Source organism: Typopeltis vanoorti, chromosome 15, assembly GCF_054136105.1.
Source record: "Typopeltis vanoorti isolate ZY-2024b chromosome 15, IOZ_Tvanoo_1.0, whole genome shotgun sequence".
In the NCBI taxonomy this organism is placed as follows: domain Eukaryota; kingdom Metazoa; phylum Arthropoda; class Arachnida; order Uropygi; family Thelyphonidae; genus Typopeltis; species Typopeltis vanoorti.
Window position 1 is genome coordinate 82,556,294 of NC_143563.1, and position 16,028 is coordinate 82,572,321.

A 16,028-nucleotide genomic window follows, 5' to 3' on the forward strand; every position below is an offset into this window, starting at 1 on the left:
CAACAGGTGGTAGTACTAGTTTCAGCCTTTGGATTGAATGACCTTGATTTGATTCTTTACTTTGAAATATCGCTAAATGAAACAAGCAGTGTTGATAGCAGAAAGGTAAAAAACACTGATCAGGCATGCAGTCAGGAATACATATCCATACTTGAAGTAGAAAAGCCATCAAAAGCCTGAAATGTAGAAAGGCAGCAGGAATATATGATATTCAACCAGAAAGGCTCAAGTATGGTGGTATAAAAGTCTTATACAGTGGCTGCACTGCTTAGTTCAGAAGGCCTGGACAGAGGGACGAATTCCAGATGATTGGAGTAGACCTCTCATAGTACCCATATATAAAAAGAGAAATAAAACTGAATGTGAGAATTACAGAGGCATTTCATTACTGAGTGTTCCTGGTAATATATGTGCAAGTATACTTGAGAAACGGTTGAGAAGGATTGTGGAAGAGAAGCTTGGTGAAGAACAAACTGGATTCATGCCAAATAAAGGCTGTCAGGATCAGATTTTCACTTTACGACAAATTGTTGAGAAAGCATGGGAATATAACAAAGATCTGTATTTAAGTTTTGTAGATCTGGAAAAGGCATATGACAAGGTGCCAAGAGAGAAGCTATTCAAAATGCTACAGTTATATGGTGTCAATGGGGTATTATATCAAGCAATACTTAGTCTTTATTTGAGTTGTAAGTCAGCAGTTAGAATTGAAGGAAGTACAGGAAGGTGGTTTAATGTTAAATCTGGTGTCAGACAAGGATGCACATTATCCCCTCTGTTATTCATTATCTATATGTATCACATTATGAAGGAAAGTGGTATTAAACCTGATATCAAAATTGGAGATGTTAATGTCAGCTCTTTGCTTTATGCGCATGATATTATACTTCTAAATAAATCTGCTACAAGTCTGCAAGATTCCCTGACTAAAGTGAATAACTGTTGTAATAGATATGGTATGAAAATAAGCATTAAAAAGACAATGAAAATAGGTAGAAACATTGAAATCATCAACTGCATTGTGAATGGAGAACTTATAGAACAAGTAAAACATTTCAGCAATGCTGGTATGGTGGGAAGTTAATTGAATAAATTTATATGGAAAAAAAAGAGAGAAATTACCCAAAACACTAAATTAGCTGTATACAGGACAGTGTTCAAGCCAGTTTTAACTTATGGATCTGAGAGCTAAGTCAGAAGTAAAACACTTGACCAAAGATTAGAGACCACAGATATGAGAGTCCTGAAAAAGATTAGAGGCATGAACAGATGGCATCAATGGCAATATCAAATAAAAAACGAGGATATTAGGAAAGAACTTGACATTGTCAGCATCCAGGAACGTGTTAGCAGTGTCTCAGGTGGTATGGTCACTTAAACAGAATGGGAGAGGAAAGATTAGCAAAACACGTGTTCTCTGCCAGGTTGGCAGGAAAAAAGACCCAGAGGAAGACCAAGATATAGATGGATTGATACGGTACAAAGTGCCTTAGACGATAGAAATATAAGATCTGATAATGTTGGAGTCTTGACAGGTAACAGTCTGATTTGGAGGAAAAGTGTAGATAGGAAGTTAGTAATGATGTAATTTTTCATATAGCTATCGTATCCTGTACACTCCTTGAGGGTATATATCAGGAATTTGATGATGACGATGATTTGATTCTCACTGTAATGAAACAGGTTGTTTATAAGGACTTTTCAAGTAAAAGTAAGTTAACTGATCTCATATGAAGGTAATAGTCCTTTCCGCTCAGAAACTAATCACTAATTACATGAATAAAACAACACTATAGAACGTGTCAAGTTCCTTTACCTGATTACTGAGTAATCTAATCTCAAGTGAAACAAAATAAAATAAACAGAGCAGTGGACATATCTGCCCATTCAACTGCTGAAATCCAGAGAAATAGAAAATACACTAAAAACTGTTGTTTATCCAATCTTTAAAAAAAGAAGAAAAAAAATACTCTTAAATTAACTGACACTTTTATGTCAGCTGATTTCTGGTACAGGTATAGCACCACATAATTTTACTTTTCTTATTAGTTTCTTCATATTGTGATCTATATAAATTATAAATAACAGTGGAGATACTTTTCCTCACACCTGATTTAACATAAACCATCTTCCAGTACATCCTTCAATTCCAACTGCTCATTTACAACTCAAATATAGACTATTTATTGATTGATATAACATCGCCATTTACACCATAATTGTAGAATTTTGAGTAGCTTTTCTCTTTGGACCTTGTCAAATAATTTATTCAGATCTACAAAACGTAATTACAGATCCTTGTTGTATTCCCGTGATTTTTCAACTATTTATGCTAAAGTGAAAATCTGATCTTTGACAATCATGCTTCCCTTTCACAATTTTTTTAGTCTTTTCTCAAGTACGCTTGCATAATTCTTACCAGGGACACTCAATAGGAAAATTCCTCTGTGATTTTCACATGCAGTTTTATTTCCCTTTTTATAGATGGGTACTATGAGAGCTGTACTCTAATCATCTGAAATTTGATTCCTTGAGCAGAAATTATGCAGTTTAGCCACTGCAAAACCACTGCATATTTGAGCATTTGTTGTCAGATATCATCTACTCCAGTTGCCTTTCCGTATTCAGGTTTTTGACGACTTTTTCTACCTCATGTATTGATAGGTATTCCTGATTACATTCTTCTTGAATATTTTCGACGACCATACTGTAACTGCTTGTTTCATTTAGCAGTCTTTCAATGTAATTAATCTAGAATCTAGAACATCTTTATCTCCAACTTTGTCATCTCCGATTTCTTTAACAGTACTCTTTCCTCCCTTTCTTGTCTTTTTCATGCTGTTCACCACATTGAGCAAACTGTACTCCAGGAAATTAATGAAACCAGGGATTTGGAGGTAGTAGTAGTAGATAGAGAGTTGAAGTTTACAGAACACATTACTTGGTTATTGAAGAACACACTAACAAAGATAAGGGAGTTATCATTCCTCTTTATAAAGCCTTGATACGAACACATCTGGATTACTGTGCTGAGGTTAGTCATCTGAGTTTCTTGGGGATGAGGAAGTGGTGGAAAGGATCCAGAAGTGAGTGACCAAATGCTGAGTGGTCTGTGGAATGCTCCCTACAAGAATAGATTCAGGTTTGTGGATTGCAAAAGTAACGCATATGATAGAAACATTTAAGTTACTTAAAGGATTTTATAGGATTTATGCAAGGGAAATGTTACTATACTTAGCTAGTGGGGGGGAAGAATAAAAGGCCATCCCTGGAAGATAGGTAAGAGTGTGGCTAGCAAGATTGTGAGAACTAGATTTTTCACTTGGAGTGTGGTGAATGAATGGAATGGGTTGCCTGAGTCAGTTGTGGTGCTTTGTCTGTTAATGGTTTCAAGGAGGATATGATAGATATTGTGTTGATAGTTTGGGTCTCCTGTGATGAACCTTAGGACTCCACGGAGGTCCCTGTGCAATAATAATAATAATAATATATACAGGGTATCCAGGCTAGAGGTATCCAAAAATGCACACACATATATCTCAGCGTCTATGAAGTCTATTAAAATAATTTTTGTTATTATACGGAGTAACTCACCAAGTTTTTATGAAGGTTACTAAAGTTCAATGTGGGTTCCTTTTGTAACTCAGCAGATGTCAAAAACAGTACTTGAGCTCTTGCCAAGTGTTTTCCATCATCTCAGGTTATTAGAGCAACTGCTGCAATGATATGCTTTTTAATCTAAAGCTCAAACTTTTCTCTGGTACACACAGTGTTTAATAAAGCCCCATGCAAAAAAGTCCGATGGAGTCATGTCTGGAGATCTAGGTGGCCAGGCAGTTAGGCCTCCTCTTCCAATCCAAAGTCCAGGAAATAGCCATTCTTATGCCGTTTTTGCACGTGTGACTACGCATGCACACTAGTGACCTTGAAAGTGTGATAAAAACAAATCTTGTAGAGATTTCTAATTGACTGAGCTTTAGTTTGAGAAAATATGAGTTGTTCTCACATCGTAAGTCGTTATTTTTGGGTTAGAGGTATCCAGATATTCTAGATATTGATTAGCAGAATTTGCATTTTTAATTTTCTCCACCACTCACACACACACACACATACACATCCATGCACACACTTTTCTAAATCTTTTAACTTTCAAATAAATTCTCCCACATTCTTCTACATCTGTTTTTTTTTAACATGTGTAGTAGTAGTATACAACACTTTATCTGCAGAGTAACTGAACAATTTTTTCTTCCTTTTTGTCAACTTCTTCTACTGCTGTCTCTTAGAACAGTCTGTGTTCTAAGAGACAGCATGCAGTGTATAGTGTATCTAATGATAACAAGTTTGTTTGTTCTTTAAACCTTCTGAATTTTTCATCCATCCACACATTATAGTACACACATATTTATATGAACAAAAATTAAAATATTGAATGTAAAACAGTTACATTTCATGTCATTAATTACCGTATTATTTAATGAAATTGAATATTAATTAGAATAACTTTTATTTAATATTTTTGATAGTTTGGCAAAGTCAAATTGCCATCATCTGGGAACAGTGAACAAATTGATATGTGCATGCAGGCACATATCAGTTGAGCAAGTAAGACCGAAACAGAATAACAAAAGAACAAAAGTGAACCTAAACTCCTATATAGTGCTCGGTAATGGGAATGGGTTCTTAGGCTGAAGTTCAACGGATGAGTCCTAAATTTGAGGCAATTTCATGCAATCAAATTTGTTGAGGTTTGGTTAGTTCCTTACAGGAACTGTGGAGTAAGGTGGCCTTTCTCCAGTGTATCCTGTGATGGGTGTCCAAGTTGGAGTCAGCAAGCACTGAGTGGCTGCAGTGGTAGAACCAGATGTTCTCCTTATGGTTGGCAGTTGTTGTTGACTGTCAGTCCATTTGACCATAATACGACAGCTTAACAATAGGTATGTTTTCATGGACCTATTCATTTGAAGATGAGTTAGCTGAACTCATATGAAGATACCAGGATTTTTCTCCCAGAAACTCAGATTTTTCATCCTGCATACATGCAACTTTGCTAGAGGACACATGCAATTAACTGACAAAAACACTATTAGTTGGCAATAGAAAACACTGTGTTAATAGACTATATGGTGCATTATGCTGGGCAGTAGATGGCATAATGCGTAAAAAGGTAAATTAAATAGTGTTGACTGTTAGTGAGTTATACTGTAGAGTGCTGCCCTTACTGTGTTAATTTATAAAAAGTTTATCGTTAAATTTTTTGGCAGTAGAAATCTAACAAGTCAGAGTTTAGAGATCATGTTTGTCCTTTGAGCAAACATGATCTTAATTATGATTGAAAATTATGTGATGTATGAAATGCTTTAAGTTTTGACATTTTTTCAAATATAACTGCTTGCGATTATTAATGGAATATTAATTTGTTTTCTAAATTATTTAAGGGCTATCAGGAACAAATGGAAAATAGTGCTTCAGAAATAATGGATCAAATAGACTCAGTTCGTACTGCTGCTAAAGCAGAGGCAGAAAAATTGGGTCACCTGGTAAGATTTATTTATTGTACAATATTGAAATAATTTTTGGTAAATTTTATTATACTTATCATAGATATGGCTTGTAGTATGTGGTTGGTATTGCAACAAAAATTTATTAATTATAGACTAAAAGTTTTATTTTATGAATATGTGGTTCATTTTATATCCTGCAAATTTACCTTGGTGATCGCAGGATTTAAGGAGTATATATTTTGTTACATCTGCCTTTCATATTTGATTTTAATGAATGTTTACTTTATGCTTACTGAAAATGTTTTCTTAAGCACTAGTGTACTCTAAAAAGTGCACGTGACTAAATCTGGAATCATTAATAGCTTATGAACAAAGAAAACTTATATGAATTTTTCCTGCAAGATAGTACTATTATAAACAAATCATAGCATTCTTGAAAACTAAGAAATATGAACAGAGAAAACCATATAGAAATTTTCTGAAAGATAGCATTCATCATGAATAATTATAGAGACACCACCGTGTTATAGAACTTGCTTTAATTAGATGAAAATAAAATTTGATGTGTCGACCCTTACATCAAGATCATCTTTAGGAATAGACATTTACACACTGGATCATAAGCTATATTGATATACACTGCAGTGAGCTAAGTATAACTGCTTTGATCAACCATTGACCATAGCCTGTCTTCTAGTGGAGGAGAATAAAAAGTCATAAATATGTTGGTAAAATTACATCAATAGTTACTAGTTTCCTACAGTCTTGCTAATAAACATACAAACTTATTGTTTTAATACTGATCATATGTAATGCATACCAATATCTTACATTCTTTGCCTACCAGTTTCACTAGCAAACTGTCTAGCTTTTTCAAGGCGTTGATGGAAAAGCATAAAAAGACTATTAAATGCAAATTGAAAGGAACATAAAAAACGTTGTAAACAATCTAGTAGCTAAGGTTACACGTTCACATGACAGTGACTGAGAGGACTTATTGTTCTTATACATTATCACGCATGCGTGTTTGTTGTAAACGCGTAATGTGATTACTGGCTAGCTGTAGTTCAGATGGATTTAGAGAGAGGGGATCAGGTTTTTCCACGAACTGTTTAGAATAGTACCCTGATTTCTGTTGAGGTTTCTGCCGATTATTAACACTATTGTGGCTTCCTTGAATAAACGATGTCTGTAGTCGTCATCCAAATATGGCATGGAGCTGTTTTGCCACTCTATTGTGTGGTTAGGCATACAGAAACGATGTGCTAAGCCGGAAGAAATACTTCTGTTGTGGTTTACATCACCAACACATTCTTTTTGTCTGATCTCTAAACTCTATGAAGTTTGTCTGATGTAGGCAAGACCACAGGAGCAAGGAATGTAATATACTCCTGGATATTTGTAGAATGGCACATTATCTTTTGGGGATCCTAAAACCTGTCTGATGTTGTAGGCTCTTAGTATTCTGGCTATTTGATAAGAAATTGACCTGATGAAAGGGATCACTATAGTAGAAATGTGCTGGGAGCTTGATTCTTCTTGTCTGGGGTTGTCACCATATAGATATTTTTTGATGATTTTTGGAGGATATCCATTTTGTGATAATGTGTTGGCTATTAGTGAGAGTTCAGTCTGTGTATCCTCCTCTTCTGATATAAACTGTTGGGCTCTATTTATCAACATGTGGATAATTCTCAGTTTGTATGTCCTGTTATGGTTTGATGTATAATGAAGATATCTTCCAGTGTCTGTAGGCTTTCTGTAAATAGATATTTTGACACTATTTGATTGTCTCTTTATCAAGATGTCTAAAAAATGCAGTTCGCTGTTGTTTTCTACTTCCAGAGTGAATTTTATCTTGTTATGTATTGAGTTGATTTTATTCACAAACGATTTTAGGTTTTCTAAGCTGTCTTGCCATATAATGAAAATATCATCTGCATATCTCCACCATATAGATGGTCTAGGGGAGATTGTGGAGAGAATTTCTTTTTCAAGTTTTTCCATGAAAAGGTCTGCACAAGATGGTGATAGCGGGCTTTCCATTGCTAGGCCTTCTAATTGTTGGTATATAGTGTTGTTAACCTTGAAGAAATTAGACTGAAGGCAGTGTTTAAACATCTGTGTGATGTCTAGAGGAAAGAGGTCTTGAATGATGTTTATTACCTCTTCTACTGGTATGGTGAAAAGGGATACAACATCTAGACTGGCTAGCATGTCTGTTGGTGCAATCTTAATGGCTTGGAATTTATTTACAAAGTGCTGAGTATTCTTGATATAGGATTCTGTTGATCTTATTTTATTATTTAATAAGTTTGCAAGATGCTTAGCCAAAAGGTAAGTTGGGGATGACCTTTCATCAACGATTGGACGAAGAGGTATATCCTTTTTTGTGTTTTAGGTGTCCCATATAGTCTGGGAGTGATGGGATGTGTGGATGATTTTAGTGTTAAGATTTTAAAATTAAACATATTTTAGACCAAATATGTTTAATTTAAATAGTCTTGCTACTTTAAAGTTCTCTTTGTTGTCTCAGAGCAACTGGATTATTATTAAATTAAATTCTGCTCTTCCTGGTATCCAATATATAGGTTATTTTGCTTAAAAAATTGTTGGAATTGTTCTTTTTCTGGATGCTATGTAGATTGTATATGAACTATCTAGATCCTTCAAACTTTTAAGCTGTTATTTTTGTTGAGAATGGGTTGATGAATAAGCATTTCACAGGCCTTCTTGAATTTATGTTTATAAATTTACCTGGTTTGGTCTGATGTAAGGACTGTCAGTCCTGTTGCACATTTAAAGTGTATCGTTAGAGACTTTTTTTTTTTTCCCCCATAATGAAGGAACTTAAAATGTTGTCTCAGAATGTGTATGTCTTTTTCTCCTATGTAGGGTAGGTTTCAGGTTCAATGGATCTAGTATATACCTTGGTGGGAAGGGAATCTTTAGAAGAGCTGAGTATACTTTTTATTTTCGTTAGTGGATTAAAAGTGGCTTTAGTGTTGTATTGTCTGTTCTTTCAGAGATTTCTTATGTCGAGTGTATCAGGAGGAATAGTAAATATTTTGGTAGGTAGTAGTAGTATCAATTCTGAGTAAAAAAGTTCATCTAAACATATGTCTAATTGCCAATGGATGCAGAGATACAGCTGTTTGAAACTGACTCGTAAAAGGCTATTATGAGAGGTATTAAAGAATGAGAAATGACTTATTGTTTGTATTTATTAACTATTTGAATGATACAAAACACAAATAATTGACAAAGTGTAATTTGCAGTTCATAATAAATGTTCAAAAATTCTACTGTCACAGAACTTCAACTGGCAGTTCTAACAACTAGGTTCATCTAAATTCTCCAAACCACACTTTTTTGTAATACCTCTGTAAGAAAGGCATATTGCAGATCTGAAATTCAATACCAGAGATTGTTTACTTAGAATCCCCTCTTTATGATATGCTTAGTCTCCTAATTTTTTTGCCACATGTTGCTGCATTCATTTGTGATCTTTCGTCTTTACTCAATCTCCTCATGTCTGAGGATTCATGACCCTAGCCACAATGTTTTTCTATTTCTTTCTGTCTTTTGTTGCAGCAGTGACCAACTTCAAAGTAAGTCCAGTGATCTTTTTAATCTTGTCCATTTTAGTCTTGGACATCCTCTTTTTCTTTGCCCTGGATGATAAGTTTTTCCAGGTTGTCATTTTCACATCTTGAAATGTGACCAAAGTATTTCAGAATGCTTTCATTTACAATGTCACATAGACTTATTATACTTCTTTGGATCTTTTGTCCATCGAGGAAACTCTCAACATCCTTCTCCAGCACTACATCTTGAAGCTCTGGCTGTTGGCCAGTCTTGATTTAGTAATGATAGAAATGTTTCTGTCTTTCCATATTTTCTGCAATTGCACCATTGCCAACCTCATCATGGTAATTCTTCTTTTAATTTCTGGTTGACTTGACATCTACTCTTGGTGTTTATTAGAGCTCCAAAGTAAATTAATTCATCTACTTTCTTGAAGTCAATGTTGTGTGCAAAATTGTCATTTTCATCTATGGTCATGTATTTTGTTTTATCACAATTAATTCTTAAACCATATTTCAGGCTTTCCCGTTCAGTTCTTAAGATAAACAATCTTAGGTATGTATGCTGCAGGCAATAAAAATGGTGTCATCAGCATACTTAAGATTATTTATCTTTTTGCCACTAACTGAGAAACCACTGTCATATCCATTAAGTGCCTTTCTCCTAATGTATTCTCCATAAAGATTGTATAGATCAGGGGAGAATATGCATCCTTGTTTCACACCTTTCTCGACATTGAACCACTGAGATGTTTTTCCATTTATCTTCACTGCAGCCTGATTCCTCTTGTAGAGTTGTTTTAAATGATGTGTCAAATGTTCTGGAATGCCCATTTTACTAAGTATTTCCCACAGGTCCCATCTGACAAATTCAAATGCTTTGGCATAATCAATGAAGCACATATACAATGAAATATTAAATTCTTGAGCCTTTTCAACCATGTACCTTAGACTAGAAATTTGATCTCTAGTTCCATGTCCTTTTCGAAAACCTGCCTGTTCTGCAAGAAGTTGGTGCTCGACATATTGTTAAAGTCTTTCTTTAATAATATAGAGGAGAAATTTGCTTACATGTGAGATCAAGGCTATAGTTCTATAATTATCGCATTCATTGACATTTCCTTTTTATTGGTATATAAAAATGGATTTTATCCAATCATCAGGCTAATCTTCTGTCTCCTAGATTTTATTACAAATTTTTCTGATGATTTCAATTCCTATGGGACCTAGACATGTGAGAAGTTCTCTTGATATTTGGTCATGGTCCAGGGTTGTTCCCTTTTCTGAGTTGTTTTACAGCCTCTTCAACCTCTTCTTTTAAAATGCAAGATTCCTTATGGAAGTCGGTGTTTTCTTTGTTGAATGAGACTGAATTATCATTGTATAAATTTGAGCAATAGTCTTTCCATCTGTTAAGAATGTCCGTTAGATCAGTAAGAGTATGATTGTTAATAACAGCTGTACTTGAATATTTTGGTTTAAATTTTCTTTTCAACAGCCTTATTTTGCTAAATAGGTCTTTGGTTTTATGTTGAATTTTTTCTTGACAATTATTCATAAGACTATTACACTTTTTTTATATAATCTTTGTCAAGTAGCTTTATTTTATCCTCCTACATGTTTCGCCAATTTTTCTATTGGCATCCTCAGGGAATACAAACTAGTAAGCTAAAATGAAGGCTACAGACTAGGTTATAACTGATGGTTCTAATTCATACAAAAAAATTGGTATTGTGTGTGACAATGTGCGTCTCGTTAACGTGATTTATTCGTTATGGCTCATGACGTAATTGTTATGAAAGTTCATTTCTTTGATGTTTAATGATCTGATAAAAGTTTTCCAAATTTCTGGTAAAATTAGACCTTGATTCTTGTTTAGGTTTTCAGTTTTACGGGCGACTGTAGCTGCTTCTTTAAAGGTTCTTGAATGGTAGTTATCTTCTATGTATGGCATAAGGCTCTTATCCCACTCAATGTGATGGTTAGTAGAGGCAAAGTGGCATGAAAGGCCTGAAATGTCTTGTCTGTTATTTCTGACATATCCTATGTGTTCTTTCTTTCTCGTTTCAAAGCTTCTAGAGGTCTGACCTATGTAACTAATACCACATGAGCAAGGTATATTATATATATTATATAATATACCTTGCTCATGTATATTTTATAATATAATATAATATAATAATTATATAATATTATATTACAATGAGTGGAAGAGGGATAATATAGTGCCATTGCAGTGGGGGGGGGTGTAGAATGCAGTTGTCACACTGTAGACTAGTTCATATTTCTTCTGTAGTTGTTAAGACTTTGGAGAAATTAGTGAGAAATCATATACAAAATTAGGTAGATAGTAATATTATCTGTGAACACTAGCATTCTTGTTTTAGTAATTTGCTTGCCTTTTATAACAACATAACAAAAACATTTGGTGAGGGGAAGGCATATACTGCCATGTTTTTGAATTTTGCAAAAACATTTAATACTGTGCCACATGATAAATTGATATTTAAGTTGCAACACATGGTATTAGATTAGATATCAGTGTTGTGTATGATGGAGGAGAAGAGGAAGAGAAAAGTTGTAAGTGGGGTACACTTACTCATGAGTTCAGTACTGGGACCTTTGCTTTTTAATCTTCATGTCAATGGTATTGTCACTGGGTTGCAAGGGAGGGGGGGGGGTATCCAATTATTCAAAGATGATGTGAAGTAATAATGTGGTGACCCTTCAGTAGGATTTGAATAATCTGGACAGATGGACAAATAAATAGGGGTGTTCATTTAATGCAGCTAAATGTAAGGTCTTGAAACTTGGAATCCACATATTGCATATTCATAAATCTATACTATAGGAAGTAGATGGGGCAAGTATCATGATAATAGATTAAAATTTGGAGTTTAGGACATATATTGCAAAAGTGATGAAGGTGACCCAGAGAATTGCTGTAATACTAAGAAGGACTTTGACCAGTGGAGATAAGTGGACTTGCGATTATATAAAGCTCTGATCCGGCCACATCTTAATTATTGTTCCCATATCTGATCACCAGGATTTGAAGAGGATAAGCTAACCTTGGAGTTACAGAGGCAGATAACCAAAATGATATTGGGACTTTACAGCATTACAGTGTTTATGAGGATAGACTGAAGATATGCAAACTGCAAAGTTTGGTGGATAGAAGAAGGGGAAGACATGATTGAGCCATATATATACTGTTGAGAGGTATTTACAGGATTGACACAGGAGAGATTTTTCATATATTAGAACAGTGGGAAGGAGCAAGTACAAGAGGCCATCTCTGGAAGTTTAAAAAGGAGGTGGTGAGTGGGGAATGAGAGTGAGAAGTGACCCTTTTTCATGGAGGATGGTTGGACCATGGAATTCATTGTCTGATATAGAGTGGTGAATGCACAGATGGTAAATGATTTTAAAAAGTGATATATAGTAGACTGTGTTGTTTAGGGTGGGCCTCCTATGATGAATCTTATGCTTCTGTGGATGTCCAGAATAATAATAATGATATATCATTGAGCCATTTTTGCTAATTTATTCCTTAACTGCTTTGCCTACATTTCGGCTTTATATGTATTCAGCTTGGCCACAATTTAGTAGCATCTACTGGACTAACACTGTTCTGATTGTTGGAACATTTAATTCTCTTCTGAAATTTGAGCTGTATTAGAACTGTGCCACTAATGATTAAAAATAATGTCAGTGATATAGATGCATCTGAATTGCAGCTGACCACCTGTTCCTCAGTTTCTTAGCTCCCTTTTTTCATATAATTTTTTAAGTACATCTGCATATTAGTAATAATTAGTAAAATAGTATAGAGTATGTCAGATTTAGAGAATTAGTGAAATAAAACTAATAAGTATTAAATTATAATGAAAGATATCTTTAAAATGACCTATATAGCAATGTAGAAGAACAAAGAGAAAGAAGTTCATAATAATGCTTCACAGTATAAACAGTATCAAGAAAGGAAAAACTCAGATGGAGTATGGTTGCACATCAGAACACAATTATAACTGTGATAGACACACAGTATTGAACTAAGTAATTGTGGAAAACAATTCAAACTTGAAAACAGAATAATGTCCTTACATGGCACCTTCTATGGGTCAGATAACCATAAAGTTAATTTAGATAAGTCAGGCTATTTATGTCTTAAAATGATGTCTCTCAGATCTTTGGTAAATTAATGCAACCATACTTGTTGAGGTTGGGCGAATGCTTCAGAGGTGATGCTGATTTTAAAAAAAGTCTCTCAAACCTATAATTCTATGTAATGTAGATGTTTTCCTCCATCTGATCATATGTGAAGGAGTATCCGGAGCATGGTCTGCCAATGGAGATAATATGTGCAGAGAACTTTGGTTGTTTTTTTCTAATGTATCCTTAACATATGGGATGGGAATGGTTTTGCAGTGATCCTGTGTGTTTGGTGTAGAAGATATGGGGGTAGGGATTGCATGCAGTAATTCATCTATTTTATATGGGCTGTAGCCATGGGTGTTGTAAAAAAAAAGTGTTGTGAAGATCTCTGAGATCAGTTTCAAGGGCTGTATCATTTGAACAAACAGCCCTAACTCAGTGAGTAAGAGTTTTGAAAGTGTCATACCGTTGGGAAGGGTAATGGTGTGATTGTTTATGTAAATACCTTCCTGTATAAGTGGGTTTCATTAAATGGAGAAGGATAATGAACCATTATGAAGTTGTTTCACTAGTGTATTTAAATAGAGGAGACAATTGTTACTTTTCTATGGTGAGGTTTATTTTAGGATGTTGTCTGTTAAGGTACACCAAAAATATATTTAATCTGTCTGCACCTTAAGGCCAAACAGCAAATCATCAACATAGCATAGCCAAACTATTGGTTTAAGAGTGTGGCTGTGTAGAGTGCTTGATTTTCAAAGTGTTCCATATAAAAGTTAACTAGAGATGGGGAATGAGAACCCACAGCATCCAGCTGTTTCTATATGTTTCCTTTCCATAAGAAATAACCTACATATATGATGAATCTGAATAATTCAGTTATGTCAGGCCAAAAATGTGGCTTAATGAGGCTAAGGCAGGCTCTCTGTTTTAAAGTGTAGAGAGTTTTTAAGAGGAGGGAGAGTTACCTAATAAGGAAAGAATGTGATTTGGATAAATGTTTGATCAGGTTGTAGGTGAGGCTGTCTATGCTGTCTACTATTGAAAAAAAAAGGGGGTGGGGTATTAGGTTTGTGAATTATAGGGACCTGCTATATTGGGGGTGGCTTTACATGGTAAGGTTTAAGCTGTTTGGTAATTTCTTTAGGCCAAGATGTATTTTTTAATAATTTATGCACTTTTTTCTTTTGGGATTTTATAGGATCCAATCTATGATCAGATAAGTAGAAGGAGTGTTTAAGAAGATTGTTTATTTTTCTGTTGTAATCTGCTTGGTTCATTCATAAAGAGAAAGAAGGAAAGAGCAACAGAAATGAAACAGAGTTTTACTTAACTGTGTGTATTTTAATTGTACTTGTTAATTTCTTTTAATAAGAGAGTTTTGTGTGTGTTTTCCTATTGATCTGCTTTTGATTTAAAAAATTATATTTTTATCTCATTTATCATCACTGTTAGATGCTGTTGATTTAAGGTAGTAATTCAGCTAAGTTATTTAGCTGAATTACTACCAGACTAGACTAATTAAGTGGTTTGGAAAATTTTGAAATCCTGCACTTCCACTGTGAATTAATGAAATTTTGATACCCTAATTCATTACTTCCCTTATGTGTGGACCCTGCCATTCTACTGTTGTCCCACTGAATGAGATACTCAGATTATGCTACTGTCTTAATATACATTTAACATAAACAAAAGTTCATCCGATGAAATGCTTATCCATGTTATGAAATAGCATACCACTTCAAAAATTACTTACTGTACATTTTACTTTATTTTATGTTTTGTTTATTTATGTATTTTACTTACTATCTAGGTAACATATATGGTAAGCTATTTTGATCCATTAGTTCAAAGTGCAATTGGCAGTGCATCAAGAACCTTAAATTCAAAACAGCAGATGGCATTACTAGACCAAACTAAAACTGTAGCAGAGTGTGCGCTTCAATTAGTATATGCATCAAAAGAGGCTGGTGGCAATCCTAAGGTATGGTTAATTTTTTACCTTCTCTCATTCTTTTAATGATGTGTGAGATGTTTGTATTTGAATGAAGTTAGATTATGTTTCTTATCAAAAGAAGTAATAGGCCAAGTATAATAAATAAATGTATTTATTGCATTAGGCCTTCAAATAAACTTAAAGTACTGTTGAATAAATTTGTCTGCTTGGTTGACTGAGTGATTAGCACACCCACTCTCCAACCAATAGGTCATGGATTCAAGTCCAGCCATTGGCATGGATATCTGTAAAAGCCTGCTCTAGATGAGCTTGTATAGCTCCTTGAGTTTATAAAGGCTTGTCTTTAAAAATAAATAAATAAATAAATAAAATATCATTGAGACTTTTAGTTAGTTCCTTATTTTAGAAATATAGCAAAAAAAAAAAATTATAAAATAATCATAAATAAAAGTGAAAAGTATGTTTTTAAATTAGGTGTTGTGAAAAATAGCTACCTGAGTCCACAGAATGTAATTGAGTTTGTTATAAATTGCATTCTTGATTGCCATATCTTGGCTCTATCTCTTTGTTATTTCTTTTAATGGGTGAATTTTTAAGGTGTGTAGGGGATTTTCAGCACCCAAGTCTGATGGTGGGGCTACCCACTTCGAGGCCTCCCAGACCGGCCTATGAGAGAAGTGCCATCCTGTTGGTCTGCAGGAGGTATTTTATTTCCCTCCCACCCTTCATAGTAAACTATGATGAGCATTCCCCGATCCGCCACCAGGGGATGCACCCGATGAGAGTTACAGGTGTCCCCACATGGGATATCTCGGCTCTAAA

General features: G+C 34.5%; 1 protein-coding gene across 1 annotated transcript in view; it reads left to right on the top strand.

Moving 5' to 3' along the window:
- rhea (Talin_middle and talin-RS domain-containing protein rhea) overlaps positions 1-16,028 on the top strand; it is a 709,058-nt gene that overhangs the window by 536,500 nt on the left and 156,530 nt on the right. Inside the window, exons 43-44 of the mRNA XM_090405775.1 lie at positions 5,439-5,540; positions 15,063-15,233. Of these exons, the coding sequence (XP_090261901.1) occupies positions 5,439-5,540; positions 15,063-15,233 (273 nt within the window). The remainder of the gene's footprint in view (positions 1-5,438; positions 5,541-15,062; positions 15,234-16,028) is intronic.